General features: G+C 50.7%; 1 protein-coding gene, 1 long non-coding RNA gene and 3 pseudogenes across 4 annotated transcripts in view; 1 reads left to right on the forward strand and 4 right to left on the reverse strand.

Moving 5' to 3' along the window:
• The window catches only part of LOC149333182 (uncharacterized), a 70,563-nt gene that overhangs the window by 33,338 nt on the left and 19,706 nt on the right, over window positions 1-17,519 (forward strand). The gene's annotated exons all lie outside the window — the stretch shown is intronic.
• On the reverse strand, window positions 584-1,246 carry LOC149333184 (uncharacterized; annotated as a pseudogene).
• On the reverse strand, window positions 3,416-5,004 carry LOC149333185 (uncharacterized; annotated as a pseudogene).
• LOC149333186 (uncharacterized) lies at window positions 10,214-12,911 on the reverse strand. The gene is made up of 3 exons (XM_089555796.1): window positions 12,898-12,911; window positions 11,258-11,334; window positions 10,214-10,707 (listed from the first exon to the last, which is right to left on the reverse strand). Exons 1-3 carry the CDS (start codon window positions 12,909-12,911, stop codon window positions 10,214-10,216), a joined length of 585 nt encoding a protein of 194 aa, XP_089411922.1.
• LOC149333187 (uncharacterized) lies at window positions 14,020-17,363 on the reverse strand (annotated as a pseudogene).

Below are 17,519 nucleotides of genomic sequence, written 5' to 3' on the forward strand. Positions count from 1 at the left end.
TAGAAAAACGGCGAAGTGGTGCACTTGCAGTGGCTCTCGGCTCAGCATAACCAGCTGCTTGTGATGCCCGCTCTTCATCGAAGGGAGAGAGTACTTTTGAGGTACTCCGCCTCTTCTGTGCTCAACCACTGCACATGCCTTATATATTTGTCCTGCTGGAAGTTCCAGCCACGGCGCATTTGCCGCTCGCACAACCGGGCCGTCCACAGCCTTGAAATGTTGGTGTATATCTTCTTGGCTAAGCGCGGGCGCATCTCTGAAGTCTGACCTCCAATTTTTTTCGCTAAAAACGCTGAAGAAAGTCCTGCACGTATGTGCCTCCATGCTGCAAGCACGACCACACACGACGCAGCAAAAACTAGTTCGACAAACGGCGAAGGGGTGTTGGTGTGTGAAGAGTATCGCGCAATTGCAGTGCGGCTTCGTCTACGACGAAAAAAAATATGAACGCGGTGTGATCTCAAAAACTATTTCACAAGCTGACAGAACACATTCACTTGCATCGCAAGCTCAACACACTGAAGAGAAAGGCGTTGCTAGGCTTGCCCCCCAACTCGGTTTGCAAGTGGCGGCCGCTAGAGGGTCACCCCACTGGAAAAAGGCCCATTGCTGTCGCTGTCTCAACCACAGTTCGTGTCGTGAATTTCGTCTTGGGGCACAGCAGCCAGATCTTGCTGTTGAGTGACTCGGCTGCATTTTGTTTGTCCTTTCACACAAGCACCGCAGCAGCTTCTCATCGGTCAATCTCTTATAAATCGGCAGCACAACCTTGCCTCGGGAAACGCTCAGGATGGAAGTGTGGACTGGTGCTGGCTGACCCAAAGCTAGTGCCCGCTTGTGCTTGCACCTAGACATCTCTCCATCTGCGCAAAATTTGTGGCTGCTGGCACCATCCATCCCTTGAGTAGGAATGAAAGTAGGACGCCCAGACAGCAAAGTACATATCCCTTACATTTCCTCTGTTGCTGGTGATATCAACTTGGAAATAGCCTTGCAGCTTAGCTATCGTCCCATCTTTCAGCTTCTCACCTCTTGGGAACTTTGCCTTCCGGAGCGCAGTGCCAAGTGTCTTTGCGACGTGGTTTGTGCAGTCTTCCTTTTGCATAGGAACACTCCCGTAGATATCCAGCTCTGCCACGGCAACATAGGCTCTGCTGTCCCCGTCCGTCAGGAATGTTGTATACTGGAGAGGTGTGGCATACAGGTCTGTCCACTTCCAGATTCTTAGGGCAGCCTCGGTCACCATCGCGTGTGCCCAGCAGGTTTTTTCTCACACACAGGTGTGTGAAAAGCCTGCCAGATTTGTTCTTCTTCATTCTCCAGTGCCTTGTGCCTGCTACAGATAATGCGGTAGTTGGAGAGAGCTTCAATGTCTAGGCACAGCCCTGTCAGAAGAGGCTGTGCCCACAGCATTGTGGCCTCTGTGGCCTCTCTTGCCACGTTCCGTCGAACATGACGGCGGCATTCGTCGATCCTGCCTCGCCTGCAGTCAGCTGTCTGGCTTGTTTAAGGTTTTCGGCGGCAGCTTTCATGGCGGCAGCGTCCACTTTTTTGCTAATAGCAGTACAAGCCTTGTGGTGCACCGCTTTCGCAAAGCCCATAATGGCACAAAACCAAAAAAGTTGCTCCTGTCCGACGCCGATCGCGCGCGCACTGACCACGGACTTCACGTTCGCGGTGAAGGCATCCCGTGCACTGCTGCGGGCTGACTGGCTGAAAAACTTTATGTTGAAAATACGTACAAGGAGCGAGTGGAGCGGTCCTTTCCAAAAAGGGGCTTTCCTGAGAGTTCACGTGCCCTCGAACGGGTTAACGCCATGCACGCTATGTTATGGGAGAACGACTGCCCTCTTTCCTTCAGCACCTGCTCAGATATGTTAGAAAACATATAAGGAAAATGGTCAGGTAGGCTAGCGGAAACTGCTGCCTCAGTGTACAATTTTCCGAAAGGGCCTTCGATGACTACCTTCGCAAGCGGCAGCCAGACACTTTGCTGTTCTGCCACCTGCCGGATTCCTGTGCATTCCCCGGTAAAGTGCTCAGGAGAAACGCAAAGGGCACGAGCCACATCCATGGTGGCTGCAGAATCCCTGAGAACTCTACATTTCTTGCCATTTATTAACAGCTGTTGCATGTATGGCTGCAAAAGCCGCAGGTTTTTTTTCGTCAGAGTCCTGAACACTCGCGAAAACGACTTTCTTTTTGCAGTTTCTAGCCAAATGGCCTCATTCTTTGCAGTTAAAACAAATCACTGTCTTTTTGCGCCTCAAATGTGTGTGCGTTTTCACTATGTGACCTAGCCAATTCTGCTGGTTTGGACGACTCATCTTGGCTCTCCATTAATCTCTCCCGTACCTGTGGGAGTTTTTAGGAGGAGGAAATCTCCGAGCTCCTGGGGGACAGACCGTGGAGTCGGTCGCGTTCTTTCCTCCGCTGAGAAGATGGTCCCGGAGTCACGACTCGGCCATGGCGCGAACAAAATGGAGCGCAGCAGCCGGAATGCATAGTGTAAACAAAGTTCTTGTGCAGCCGTCGCTCTCTGCGCAGTGTCTCTTCCCGGTCAGGATCGCGCAGAAGCCATTAAGCCACGAAACGGAGGCTTTAGTGGGTTCGCTGTGCGAGAGCTCTTTACTGCAACCCTAGGCAAAGGCCCTGTCGCTGGGAGCGCTGGACAGCGTCAGGAGGAGGAGCGTCAGCAGCAGGAGCACGGGCAGCTTGGAAGTCACTACCCTGCTGGCCTCTGCCAACACCAACAGGTCCTTGTGGGCCAGAACAAAGCCGGCGGCGTACTTCTGGAAAAGTCGTTGGCTCAGATTGCTTGGCGCGTCGCTGGTTTTGCTGAAGCATGACGCACGGTTCCATGTCGTCCAAGGTTTCGGAGGGTGCGCGGAGTTGGGAGTCCCTCACTCGCACAAGAACAGCGGAGCACTTGAGAGAGTCGGCGCCCGCAGAACGAAGTGGAATGAAGTGCTCGAGTGGAATGTCCACGTCAACTGCGATCGTTGGTGATACCGCTGCCGTAAAAATTCTCTCGGGTTTTGTATCCATTGCTTTTAGTTTTGGTTTCAAATTGATGGATCGGCTAGGTGGGCGCGCCGGACCAGGGCCTTTTGGCTCGATAGGTCAGAGCAGCCGAGCAGGGCCGCCTCCCAGTCCTCCCGGGTAGGGTTGGGGATAGGGGGAAGGTGCGGGGTTGATTGGCATGCCCACACCATATGGTAAAGGTCCGAAGACTTTTCCCTACAGTGCGGGCACTCCCCTGTGCCCGCAGGGTCAAAATGTTTGATGACTGCCGGGCACAACAGTGTTTTAGTATAAAGGCGAAGGAGTAAGCGTTCCTCCGCCTTCGTGAGGCCCTTGCAGGGCTGAGGAAAGACTGCATGGCCGAATTGGTAATATTGGATGATTTCCTTGAAGGTAAAAGCTTGATTGGGGTCGGAGTCTGCATGAGGGCGAGGTGAGGGTGATGCCCGGAGAGTGAGCGCGTAAGCAGAGTCGTCGGCCGCTTCATTGCCCTCGAGACCCGTGTGCGCGGGAGTCCATATTATTGTCTGAAGGCCTCAAGTGCAGCTTCCGCGTTCAGTGCTGCGTTTGGTGCCGCGGGCTCACTCTCCATTGCCTCGGTAGCAGGGTTAGAGGGGGGAGTGATAGGCTGTTTTGATTGCGATTCTAGGAGCTCAATTAGCAGCATCCCAATTTTGCCCTCAAGAGCTGCTATTTTGGTTTCCTCGGCACTGCATACCGCAGGGGGGGGGGGGGGCAGGGGCAGGAGGGAGGGGAGGAGGAGGAAGCCCTTTCTGTACTACTCACCTGCGTTGCATGTTTCACGGCGTTGACCCAGGCCCCTGTCTTGGCATGTGGTGGCGCTGTCGACTGCTTTCCAGTGTCGCTGTGTGGTGGCGGCTGCGTCGACAGGCGCTTGCCAGCTCCTCCGGTGGATGTCGCCGGCTTCTCGGTGTTGTCCTGGCTTGGTAATTCACCGGGGCGGCCAAGATGGCATCTCTTCTTCTGGCAGCTATTTTCTTTATTTCGCCCTTCGGGGTGGCTATCTTATGCTTGCGGAATTTCGCCGCACACTGCAGCGAGTTTGTGGCGTGTGCACCGCGGCACACACTCATGAGGGGCCCGCTCCCCCTCCTAAAGTGGGGCTTGTTGCCCACAGAGACCGCACGTGTTCGGCAGCGTGTTGGGACAAACATCCACTCGGTGGCCAACGGCCCCACACAGGCCGCAGACCAGGATCGTCCGGTAGTAATGCACAGGAATGAGCATGTTCTCGTAGTGCACAAAACGCGGTTTCTCCCTCCCAGCGAAGGTGGTCCGAGCTTTGTTAGAGGAGCCGAAATTCCTAACCTCGGCGATAGTGCCTGCCCTCCACTGCACCTGCTGTCGAAGTGATTCAGTAATGTCCGAGTTGCTGACGGTGATGACGCTGTGGCAGACATCACCTCCGTCTTGTTGAAGGTATCCGTGCAGTGGCATCATCCCATGCTTCATGTAAATGGAGATGTCCCCGAGGAGCCGATCAGCTGCCGCCGGGTTCGCGGTGTGATTCACGATAAGGTTTTGTTCACAGGATGGCAGAACCGTAACAGACCTCGCTACCTCGGGCCCGAGGTAGGCCATAATGGCGGCGCCGTAGCAATTCTCTGAAAAGGCTTGGTGCAGCGACATATGTTTGCGTGGCTTGAGCATGACCATGAAGTCGTCTGGGCCCGGTCTTGGGAGTGGGCGAGGCTTCCAGTTGGGAAGGGCCTTGCCTTTGCTTCCTGCAGTGCGCGAGACAGGAGGCTGCGTCTTGCCAGCCGGTGTGCTGGAGGCCAAGGCAGTGATGGACGTCGCCAGCTTGGCTTGAACAATCGAGGAGCGCGCGACCACTTCGTTGAGAGATTGGTGCCGAAATTTCGGTATAGCTCCGGAGTTGTCACCTTCTGATATTGAAACTGTCGTCCAAATCATGCCGTCGTGATCGTAACTCCTCACCAATGTTGCATGGGCAGTCATGTTTCCTCAGGAGGTCGGTTCCACGCCTCCGCCGTTAGGCCAAACTGCGTCGCCCAGGTGGTCGGGTGTAATTCGGCCTTAAAATCTGCAGACTCGGGCCCACCTTGCGAAATTTGGTATCCAAGTGGTCCAGATTGTTTGCTGCATCGAAAGATGTCGATCTTGTAGGAGTGAAGAAGACTTAGCCATGGCTCCAACCGAGAAACGACGGATCTGACACGCCACACGTCTTAGTCAGGCACGTGCTCGGGTGTCCCCCCCCCCCCCCCTGCCGCGGGCAGACGCCTCATCCGTTGCGCGGAAACAACTTTTTTGCAGTTTCCAGCCAGAAGGCCTCATTCTTAGCAGTTAAAACAAATCATTGCCTTTTGCGCCTCAAATGTGCGTGCGTTTTCACCACGTGACCCAGACAATTCTGCTGATTTGGGCAACTCATCTTGGCCCTCCATTAATCTTTCCCTTACCTGTGGGAGTTCCTTTTCAAAGTTTTTAGAAGGAGGCAATCTCCTTCCTTCGGGCTTGCTGGAACCAAAGTCTGCTCTGTCGCTTTTATCCTGTTTTGCCGATTTCGAGCGTAAATTCCTGTGAGTGTAGTAATCTGGCTGCTTTGTCCAGATTTAGTTCAGTTACTCTGTTCTGCACCCAGAGCCTAGTGTCCTCCGAAATTCCTCGCGAGAATTGCTCCAGACAAATGCACTCGACCACTTTGTCATGACCTTCATATGCACCTGGGCTCATCAGCCATTCTTTCAGGTTAGCTTTAATCTGATAATTTCTTGCTGGGACTCAGTACCCTTCCTCGCATGTCTAAACCACTAGCAAAATGCTTCACTCGACAGATGGTATTTCCGCAACAGCGCTCCTTTCACCTTGTCTTAGTCCTGTGCATCGTCATTGCTAAGGCGTGCAGCTACCTCGGAAGCCTTGCATGAAAGTACGGTCAGCAATTCTTTTGGCCATTCATCCTTTTCGAAGCAGACTTTTTCGCATGTGCATTCGAAGTTGACGAGAAAAAGTGCTATGTCTTCGCCCACTCTAAATGGCTGCAGAAGGTCCTTCATTTTCGACTGTCTGCCTGAAGGAAACACGCGGCACTCACCACACCATAGCTGATGCCGGCTGATCCCACTGAGCGGCCATCCACTGTGGTTGGGACTTAGTCAGCGACATCGGCGCCTCCGGTGTGGTGTCGGGCCCGAGTCAACAGAGATGCGAAGTTGCATGAAGACGGAAGAGCTTTATACAAAAGGTTACATATTGCGGGTTGTCGACAAGAGAGACCTGATACATGGTGGTGCTCTCTGTAAGTGGAGTAAAAATTCCCCAGGTCCCACATATTGTCCCTATGTTTTCACGTTACAATACGAAGCCGTGACTGCCCATGGGATCAAAGGGCAGCTGGCGCAGGTTTGTTTATGAGCTGCGCAAGCGGTGCGGCTCGTCAGGTGCTAAATCCACGCTTCTGGGAACAGACCGTGGAGTCGGTCGCGTTCTTTCCGCCGCTGAGAAGATGGCCCCGGAGTCACGTCTCGGCCATGGCGCGAACAAAATGAAGCAGAGCAGCCGGAATGCACAATGTAAACGAAGTTCTTGTACAACCGTCGCTCACTGCCCAGTCTCTCTTCCCGGTCGGGACCGCGCAGAATCCATTGAGTCACGGAACGTAGGCTAGAGGGGATTTGCTGTGTGAGAGCTGTTTACTGCAGCCCTAGGCGAAGCACTTAGGGCAATAAGTCACGTTTAAATCGCTCTCCGAATACACCAACCTGTTCTTGACTTGAACAGGCATCATGTGACAGCCGAATTCAGTGCAGATTTCATGGGCCAGTTTGTGCCACATGGCCTTTTTTGTCCTGTGAAAAGAAGTAACTGCGTATTAGTACATGGCATTTACAGTTTTTGTTTGACCTTGGCACCATCTTTCTGCATGTGTGACCAAACGCGGTTTCCATTCCGGCCTGGATCATGTATGGTACAACGCTTCAATCCACGGACCTATGTGTTTTCATGTAAAACAACGTTGAGGGAGCTGAGGTAGACGAAAACAAGCCTCTTACCTTATGAGAAAGTCCCAGCCTCGAGTGCACTTAGCCGTTGCGTATGGCTGAGCAAGTATGGCTCGTTCATATAGCTTAAAAGAAAGCCTCCCTGGGCGCGCAGCAGCTAAACCCGAAAAGGGTCCTTTACAAGCTGTCGTGTATACATCTTGGCGGGAAGTGCATCCGTGCTGCGTTACAAATAACAGGCGACACTGCATTTGCATTGTCTGATGTTTCACCGTGCATATGCATGCACCACATGCATTACTGAAGCCTGCACAAAACTTGTGTCACCCACACTTCACGCACTTTTAAGCGTGTAGCTCCCAGACACCCTTAGAGCGTGTGGGGGTAGCGGTCTTGGACTCGAAGGAGATGCCCTCGACTCAGCGTGGCAAGCTCAGCGGAGACCAGCCACCAAGTGACAAGAGGTTTTTGGTCGTCTGGTGCCCAGCTTTCGCCAGTCACAAGCCAGAGAATGGGTCGGAGCCAAAGGTTTACAAAACAAAACAAAGTTTATACAGCAAAGAGACGATACAGAGGATTTCACAATCACTAGTACAAACACATACAAAGTGATTAACAAAACAGTGCAACTCGTGCAAAGTTACTCGAGAGAGAATACAATACAAAGGCAATATTGTACCTAAAGTGCACTAAAACACGAAAGAGAGGTAAACAATCAAAACACAATTTGTTCACCGGGCACTGCGGCAGTCCGACGACCAGAGTTCCACGACAACGATGCCGTCCCGCAGACTGGCGAACGTTGCCTCGTTGGTCCGATGCTGGCCGAGTGGTGTTTTCCCGGGAGTTGAACAGGTGCGCTTCGATGAAGCTTAAACGGCGGTCCGGACTGATTGATAGCGGTCAACGCCCTTTTTTATAGGCTCGCTTCCACATCTGTTTGTTCTACGCGCCAGAGTAGGCGCACACATACACGCAGCATCGGCAGTGCTGTCTCCTTTCCCTCTTCTCACCGGCCGCGCGTCCCCATTGGTCAGAGGTCGGGGGTCGCATCTTGAAGATTCGAGCATGTTCTGGCGTGGCGCCGTCGCCGACGGGCGAGGGGGATGTCTTTTAGTGCACGCAAGGCTACGCCCTTTTCCCCCCGTCAGCTGTAGAAGCAACTCGGATGTTCCAGAGAAATCTTCGGAATGGATGACTCATTCCCTCGGCGCACGCCGTGTCGGTGAGCGGTGGTGGAGGGGGGAGAGAGCCACGCGCGGCGCTGTTTTTTCTTTGTTTCAAAAATGCGCCGAATTTTGTGACAACTTGTAGCGCTTCTCTAGTCACCATTTCACATCACATGTTGGTGGCAGTTGAACGACTTACCTGAAGCCATCCTTCTTCGACTTGCTCGAGCTCCACACCTCGCTTTAACTCCTGGCGGACGGTGGTAGTGGAGTGGCTGTCAAAGGCTGACTAGCCGGCGAAGGCGGACGCTGGTGCTGGAAAGAACTCGCCGGCAGGCTAGTGCAAAAGTGCTGGAGAACTCATGCAGCACTACGTCAAATCAGGTGCCGAAGTGCAGGTGGCGCCACCTGCACTGGCACATCGAGGGCAGCGCGGCCTGAACTAGTGCAGAAAGTGTAGCCAAATCGAGAAGACTGGCTTGCATGAATCTTTGCACTGAAGGTCGTAGTTCCGTCGAAACCACCACGATGGCTCAGTGCTTATGGTGCCCAGCTGCTGACCTGAAAGATGTGCGTTCGATCCCAGCTGTGGTCCTCGCATTTCAGTGGATGCGTCTTTACAAATGGGCAGTATCTATGCATTTGGCTGTGGGCAAGCTGTTACAGCCACACGTGACCGGTCTCGTGAAAAGCTCTTTGCCATGTGCCCCACCATGGTCAATCGAAGACTGCCTTCAGGCATGGGCATGCGGTTAGAGGCTTTTCCTAAGTTGCATAAAATGATGCTGTCACATGCATGAGTGCTTCCTAATAAGTGTTGCCACACAGGGATGAGGACATTAAAAGCATCGGATTGCCTAGACCGCCAGTTCAGCTCCGTTAGGTTTGTAGGAGCTGTTGGTAGTCTGTGATTCGAATTTATTTGAGGCTGCTAAGATTCCTTATTGGTATACGGTGTTACAGTGCGGGATGTAAAGGGGTTATGGTAGTGGGTGTCGGCTCTGGCAGCTGCGTTTCAATAGACGAAAAGTGCAAAGACTCATGGCTTCTATGCGATGTCAGTGCACGTCAAAGAACATTGGAGTCTGGCATTATGTTGACTTTATCCGGCTCCTTCTTTGTATCCTCCCCCTTTCCAGCAAAACAGCAAAATGAATTTGCTGCCCCATCTCCAACCACACCCCTAACACATCCTCCTCAAAGTTCGCCCTTTAGAGCTTTAATTTTTAAGTCTAAAAGAATCTTTTTTGACTTCTTGATTTCATTTTTCAACTTTAAGTTTTCCATCTCTAACTGATGGGTTTCTGCTCTTTTGGCCAGCTTGTCGCGGTGCTCGGCTCTCAAGAGCCTCATACGGAGCCGTTGCTCCTTTGTCCTTTCTGCCCTGTCAGAGGACACAGCACTGAGGCGAGCCGCTAGCTCCTGGTGGACTAGCGACTGCCTCTGTGTGCTCGCCGCAGTGCGGCCACACCGTCCTCAAAGTTCGCCCTTTAGAGCTTTAATTTTTAAGTCTAAAAGAATCTTTTTTGACTTCTTGATTTCATTTTTCAACTTTAAGTTTTCCATCTCTAACTGATGGGTTTCTGCTCTTTTGGCCAGCTTGTCACGGTGCTCGGCTCTCAAGAGCCTCATACGGAGCCGTTGCTCCTTTGTCCTTTCTGCCCTGTCAGAGGACACAGCACTGAGGCGAGCCGCTAGCTCCTGGTGGACTAGCGACTGCCTCTGTGTGCTCGCTGCAGTGCTGCCACACAGTCCTCAAAGTTCGCCCTTTAGAGCTTTAATTTTTAAGTCTAAAAGAATCTTTTTTGACTTCTTGATTTCATTTTTCAACTTTAAGTTTTCCATCTCTAACTGATGGGTTTCTGCTCTTTTGGCCAGCTTGTCACGGTGCTCGGCTCTCAAGAGCCTCATACGGAGCCGTTGCTCCTTTGTCTTTTCTGCCCTGTCTGAGGACACAGCACTGAGGCGAGCCGCTAGCTCCTGGTGGACTAGCGACTGCCTCTGTGTGCTCGCCGCAGTGCGGCCACACCGTCCTCAAAGTTCGCCCTTTAGAGCTTTAATTTTTAAGTCTAAAAGAATCTTTTTTGACTTCTTGATTTCATTTTTCAACTTTAAGTTTTCCATCTCTAATTGATGGGTTTCAGCTCTTTTGGCCAGCTTGTCCCGGTGCTCGGCTCTCAAGAGCCCCATACGGAGCCGTTGCTCCTTTGTCTTTTCTGCCCTGTCTGAGGACACAGCAGTGAGGCGAGCCGCTAGCTCCTGGTGGACTAGCGACTGCCTCTGTGTGCTCGCCGCAGCGTGCCTGGTACCTCGTGCCCTTGCTGCAGAGGCAGCAGGAAGCAGCGAAGTTGCTGCGACTGCCAGTGTGGCTGGCGCGGAAGAGGTGCTTGGTGCAGGCACAGCAGCTGGTGCAGGTGGTGCAGGCGGAGTGGCAGGAACAGCTGCTGAATTCATGGATTGCTCCTCCATTTCTGCATCTTGCTGCGGGCTCGGGTAGTGCCAGGACCACAGCTGGTTGTCTGCATCACCTTATGCGGAGGAAGTGCTTGCTATTAGACCTTGCAACAAGGGCAAATCCAATGAAATGTCACTTTGGATCAAGAAACACTGTTCAATCTTTGCTAGTACTGTAGGCCACCTTAGCCTTTGGATGGTTTAAAATAAAGTTGGTACTTGAAATGCATTCTGCACTTTTTTTTTCACACTTGTACTCGTTGCTTTCAAAGACCTTTAGGTGACATTTTGCCATTTTGAGTCGTGCAGTAACTCGGTCAATACTTCAGAGGTTATGTGACATAGCAGGGAGCATACAACATGGACATTGTCTGCTTTGAAGGGAAACATTTCCAGAATACATTTGTCACATGCACTGCCAGTCATGCTGTTTGGACGACCAACTTGGCAAATGTGTTCAGCCAGTGCATTCGCACCTATTAGCTGTAGCTTTGATGGCATTGTTCACACACAGATGCTGCATAAAAATTGCGGACATGGCTACAGATGTTATGCACACAGTAATAACAGGAGAGCTCTTATGCGGAGAAAAAAATAAAATGTAAAGTTATGGAAGCAGCTCACAACAGAAAAACTGGTCAGGCACAGGTGCCAGGCAGGGATGCTGCAGTTCATTTTGCTGGAGAATTTCATCTAAATGTCTAAGCATAAAAACACAAAAACAGTGCATACACAGAATATGTATTCCAGGAAACATAATTTCAAATATATTTTCGGAGCTTGCAGTACAATATATATACAAAAGTCATACCACTGGCTCTTGGAATTGCAGTCTCTTGAGTCTGCGAAAGCAGGGTGGCCACCGACGGTGTAGGCCGGGCCTCTGAGCCTGCAGTCGCTTGGTGGCGATCGCTGTCAAAGGGGTTCCCTTATGTGGGAGGCGACAGCTCCAACTCTCTGCAGCTCGTCGGTGAGGTGGCTCAGGGCAGCTGAGCCGCCGCCTGGGTAATCACAGAAAGCGCTGTTACTACTATTGGGAAAATCACTCGGTGAATATTCGTAAACGCTAGGTATACGTCCGATATGAACACCAAAGAGGTTTTCGTAATTCATGCGCTGCGAAGCGACGAAAACGCCCATGTTAATACCCCCACACAGGATTTTTATTGTGAAAGACGCACAATAATTGCGTATGTTTCGTAAACTCTCCGGGTGAAACACAGCCGCTCATTCCAAATTGCGGGTGCGCGAAAGCTAGGTGGAAACTGGCGGCGAAGACGCACAGCAACACAGCAGCACCTGTAACTGAATGAGCTGCAGGATATTTCTCAATGGACCTGTTTATTATGCTATGATACCATGATCATAACTGTAAGCATTACCTAGACGCGGAACAGCTCGCCACAGTGGTTGTAAGCTTCTATGCCGCTGCACAACGTTATTAATACAAGACTAGCCTTCGTGACGACTCTGGAAATGCGTAAGGAGACTGCTATGCATGCAGCAAGCAATAGGAGCAGTACTTTTGTAATCTGGGGCAGAAACTGTCCATTATTCAGCAAAAAAATAAAAATAATAAAGGATGAAAAAAAAAACAGGACTCACCTGTTAAAAATTTCCCGCGTGTTGTCTGCATTCCCTTTCTTCCACTTCGCCTTCAGATTCTCCTAGCACTTTTTGAGCTGGAGCCACTATCGCGGCCGCACGTTGTGCTGAGAGTTGTACTGCCTCTCTATTAGTTCCCATTCCTTCTTCTTTCTCGCGACGGACACGGCGTCGGTTTTTTTGTTCTCCAGAACCGTGTTCCTCTCGACGAGCTTAATGAGGATAGCTCGCTCCATTGCGGAGAAGTTAATCTTGAGCTTCTCCGGTCTCTCCATTGTGCGCGTGTTGCTGCACAGCACCAAGGAATAAAGCACACTACAGAAAACAGAACACGCTACAAACGCCTACACGCTACCAAAAAATATCAAACGAAAAATGTATACAATAAAAACAATTATTTTACTATTAAAATGCGCAAGAGCAATACAAAAAAAGCTGGTGATGATGCAGCCGAGGGAAGCGCGCGAGCGGGAAGACTCCGACATCGACAGGAGCAGTGCTACGCGCGTTACTATAGTAATGGCTGCGTTTGTGGCTAGACAAATAATAATAGTTTTCCAAAGCTAGCCAAAAACAAACTTTTTGCTGTTTTTGCTGTTGTTAAGGTGCCTTTGATGCAAAGTCTTGAGTCTGCTCGGTTGACGTAGCCTCGAGCTAACTCGTCTGCTGCCATGTTGCCCCTCATCCTCTCATGTCCCGGAACCCACACTATACTATGTCACCAGGATGGACATTGATTGTCTGAGGTGGCAAGCATCAACCACCGGAACCCGTGGTTGCACTTCAGAAATCCCTCAGACCTCATCGGCTGTCCCGCCATCATATGCATAATAAACGATGCCTCTCATGGAGTTGTCCTGTGCTGACAGGTACGATGTCACTTTGTACTCTGTCGCCAATCTTGAGCAGTGTCAGGTTGCTGTACACCGATGCCCTGAGCTTACTCGGTGGGCTAGTGGTGAATGTGTTTTTAACTGTGTTAACATGAAGACTGTCTTCATTCATCACCTCTTCAAGCGGTAGGTCAAATGCTATACAGGTAGCTCTGAGAATGTTGTGCAGTGCGACGATGCGCAACTCCATGCCTTGCGGCCTGATAACGACTTTCTACTCGTTTTCTGGTAGACGTGGGAGCGGTGCCTGCCTACGTCGGGCACATAGTTTTTTCCGAAGAGTGGAGTTGGACTTGCCTTCGTTACGAGGAACGCCGGTAGCCGTGCCGTGCTCCTTCCCTGGCGTCTCCAGTGCGTTCATCGGCTCTGCGTTCCCATGAATGGCGTTCTTTGCTCCGGAGAGCCAGTAGCGTTCTTGCAAGTTGAGAATGGTCTTCCATCATCCTTTGGCAAGCTGCGCCAGAGTCTTCGCCCTCTACGACGTATTTCATGATGCGATCATTCTGGGTGGTCCACGTGGCGAGCGAGTCCCAACGCCACGGCACCAGCGTTCGGCCTAGCGTAAGGCCAAACGCAGTTCACCAAGCGTTGACACTTAAAGTCCCGAAAAATGGGTAACCTGCGGTCGTACCCGATGAAATCCGGTATCGGCTGGCATGGAGCACCTTTCTGAATCCTTCGCACAATTCACAGGAACAAAAGTCTACGAAATTCGCCAGAAACTGGTCGCGAGGTCAGAGGCCATACAGAGCACGTCCACACTGCTCAAACCCTCAGGCGGAATCCTGAAATTCGGAAACTTCTAGTTGATCTTTCCTCCCGATCTTATAAAGGGAAAGATGGTTGATGATGATAGTGGAAGTCGTGGACTTCCCATGGCTTATGGTCCTATGGCCTGCAGTACTCGTAGCAGTCCCCATGCTGGTGTCCCTTGGATCCGCAGTGATGGCACTGGTGGATGATGTACCTGGCAGCTGGAGCTGAGAATGGTGCCAGGATGCCCGCTCCATAGAATTTTGAAAGGCCTCTGGCGAACACCTCTGCCAGCTCCTGGATACTTTCGCCAACCGACAGGTGATAGCCATCAGTGGCGAAGTGTTGCCTCCTGGGTGTCTTTGTTGCATCCAGGAAGTGATGGTGAAAACAAAATGCGATACGCCAGGTATTTCGGCTTTCTGGGACGTCTTGCTAGTCAACAATGCATAAAGAAGGGCAGCCACACAAATGTAGTGCTCACTGAAAACGAAATTAAAATGCCTAAATTATGTTTGTGGCAGGTAACCTAGTAGACACACAAGTATGAGATCCGGATGTCCCTCTGTGCTAGGAGTGCTTTTTGGCAAGATACTGGCATATATTGATACCTTTATCGCCCCCTACTGCAGTCTTCTCAGCTTCTGTAGTTTCCACTGTCTTCTCAGCTTCTGCAGTTTCCACTGGGGCTACAATGTGCAGCCATGTCCTGTCAAATTCAGAAGGATGCGGAAAGTGCTTTCGGTGCCCCGAGTGTGGCTATGCCACAGTGCCTATGGATCATTTCAAGAGACACCAGAGTACTCACACCGGAGAGCATCCTTACCAGTGCAGCCACTGCAGCAAGGTGTTCGCTACTGCATACAAGCTTGTTTCTAAACTGTTTCATTCATTTGTGCCCTGTTTGCTTTGCTGTACCTCTACGACAGTACTACATATCAAGACTTGTCTTTTTCAAATTCATGAAATTCAAATTTCTTGTCTGACTCGTTCAGACCCGCTGGTCACGGCTCTGAAGGACTGTGTCGAACACCGTTATGGAGGAAACTGTACAGTAGGTTTATTTTTACATATTTTACAGTTTACATAGGAGGAGTGTCTCAGAAACAAACCAACAGCCGTATTCCCCAGGTCCTTGGCTGGGAATAAAGTTTGGAGAATGATGTCCAATCAAGTGAGCTTTTGTAGGTACTGGTGGCACCACCCACGGCAGAGGGCGTGGCTGCTGCTCTCTCACCGCTCGGTCGATGGAAAGGGAACAAGACAGCCCTCGAACACTGTCGCGTCGATTGTTCGGTGCCTCCATGGGCAAGAGATTGCATGCAGTTTCCCAACAGGTTAATGAACGACCTTCTACTCCCCCGCGAGATGTCCGAAGCATGAGACCTCTGTTGAGGTCACAAAAGTCTCAATTAACATCACCAGCTTGACCTTTTGGCAGCGTCACTCCATCCGGCGACCCGAGGGCTGACTCGGCCACTTGACACCTACGCTGCTGCCAGGTCCGAAATTGCCGATCTCAACCATGCATATGTTTTTGTGATCAGGGTCTGTGCAGAGAAATCATCTTGACGAATTAGTGAATTTGTATTCTGTACAGTTCAGACAAATATGACCTTAAATCCGTTCTTATTTTTTACTTCGCGTTGTAGTGACCTCTCTGCTCTGCTTACAGGAATGTATCAAGACAGTACCGAGTGAAACATGAATTTTTTTTGCAAATATATGGTCAGTATTGGGTGTTCCAAGAAGATGACGACACTCCTTACCTATCAGGGAAAATATGTGCAAAATTTCATACAGACCTGATCATCAGAAGTACCAAAAACAAGACGGGCAAAGTAAGAAAGTAGCCCAAAGTTTCAGAAGGGTATATGCTTGGGCTTGTTGGTTCATATTTGAAAGGCAAAAAACGTAGCGCAAAGAGACGAGGACACAGAAAGACAGATAACACACGGTGCTAAAGTTTCCAAAGTTTCAGTTTGAGAAAAATCCCTTTGCAGGTAAAGTTACATGTTTATTTACAAAAGAAGAGTATTCTGCAATCAAACTTTGACACAGATAAGAAAAGTTGTCCACAGAAGAGCCACTGCCACTGGAAACTTCTTGCTCCATAAGTTTCTCCCTCATGGTCCTTCCGTGGAGACTCCTCCACACGTGCCTTTTTCGTCAGTGAGCGGCATTGCGCTCTTGCTTCAACTGTCAGCTTGTCTGACTTCCTTTTCTGTCGTGTAGTGTCTCTAAAAGTGCCAAGCTCAACCACACTTTCAGATGGAAATACCCCAAGCTCTTCAAGAACACGCTCAAAGCTGGTGCGCCCCCTATTGAACCATAGGACAGCTAAGGCTGTAGCCGTCTCCACTACATACCTGGAGGTAAACCTCATTTTTGGACAAAGCAGCCACATCTTGCTGTTTAGCGACTCAGCAGTATTTTCAGTCTTGCCCTGAACGCAGCGTGTCAGCAACTTCTCATCTGTTAGTCACTTGTGAATTGGGAAGTAGTGCTTTTCCCTTGGCCTTAGTCAGTAGCGGTATCTGGGCTGGTGCAGGCTCGCCCAAGGCTTCAGCACGCTGATGTTTGCATCAGGATGTTGCTCCTTCTAGGCATTAGTTATGGCTGCTAGCGCCATCAGACGAGCATGAATGAAGATAAGAGGCCCAAGTTCCTCTATGCATCCCTGGACGCTGCCTTTGTTGTTAGTAATCCTCAAACCTGGTAATATGTTCAATGGTACGGCAAAACAGCGTTTACGGATGGGACAGAAGAATAGACAGACACATGAGCATGTGTCTGTCTCTTCTTCTTCCGTCCCATCCGTCAGCGCTGTTTTGCCGTACCATTCAACATGAACCAACCAGCCCTCTCCTGGTAATATGTCTGCAGCTTCTGAATTATTGGCTTCTTCAGTTTTTCCCCTCTTGGCAGGGGTTCTTTCAATTTCCGAAGAGCAGTTCCGAGCCGCTTGGCCACATGATTAGTGCAATCTTCTTTTTCAATTGTTGCACCATTACAGACATCAGCCTCAACGATTGCTGCATAGGCTTTGGAGTCCCATCTCTAAGGAATTTCCTAAACTGCAATGGGTTATCGTACAACTGACTCCTTTGCCAAATGTGCACTGCAGCTTGTGTCTCCATGGCATGCGACGAACAATCCACATTCTTTTCGCGTACTGGGCCATGAAAAGTCTGCCAGATTTCTTCTTCCTCATCTGGCAGGGCCCTGCGCTGGCTGCAAGCAAGGCAGTAGTTTGAGAGGACTTCAAAATCCAGGCAGAGACCAGTGGCAAGGGAAACAACAGTCCCTATGCCATTGTAGCTCTTGTGCCCTCGTTTCTGCCATGTGCCATTGTACATCATGGCAGTTTCGTCCCTGCCGGCATCAATTTTCGTAACCTCCCGCGATTTGCGAAGATTTTCGGCAATGGCACTCATTGCGGTGTCATGGCTGATTGCTGTGGAAGATTCGTGATGCATGGACTGATGCAATCCAGTAAGACAACTGAGCCATAGCCAATTCGTATTGAGCGGGCAGCCACAACAGCTTTCTTCACATTGATGGCAAAGCCTTCACGCAAGCTCCCATTGTCGTAGGTGCGGCTCGAACTCTCGCTGGCATCCCCACTCACTGTA

Source organism: Amblyomma mixtum, chromosome 8 (assembly GCF_055824585.1).
Source record: "Amblyomma mixtum isolate Tamu chromosome 8, ASM5582458v1, whole genome shotgun sequence".
Lineage (NCBI taxonomy): Eukaryota > Metazoa > Arthropoda > Arachnida > Ixodida > Ixodidae > Amblyomma > Amblyomma mixtum.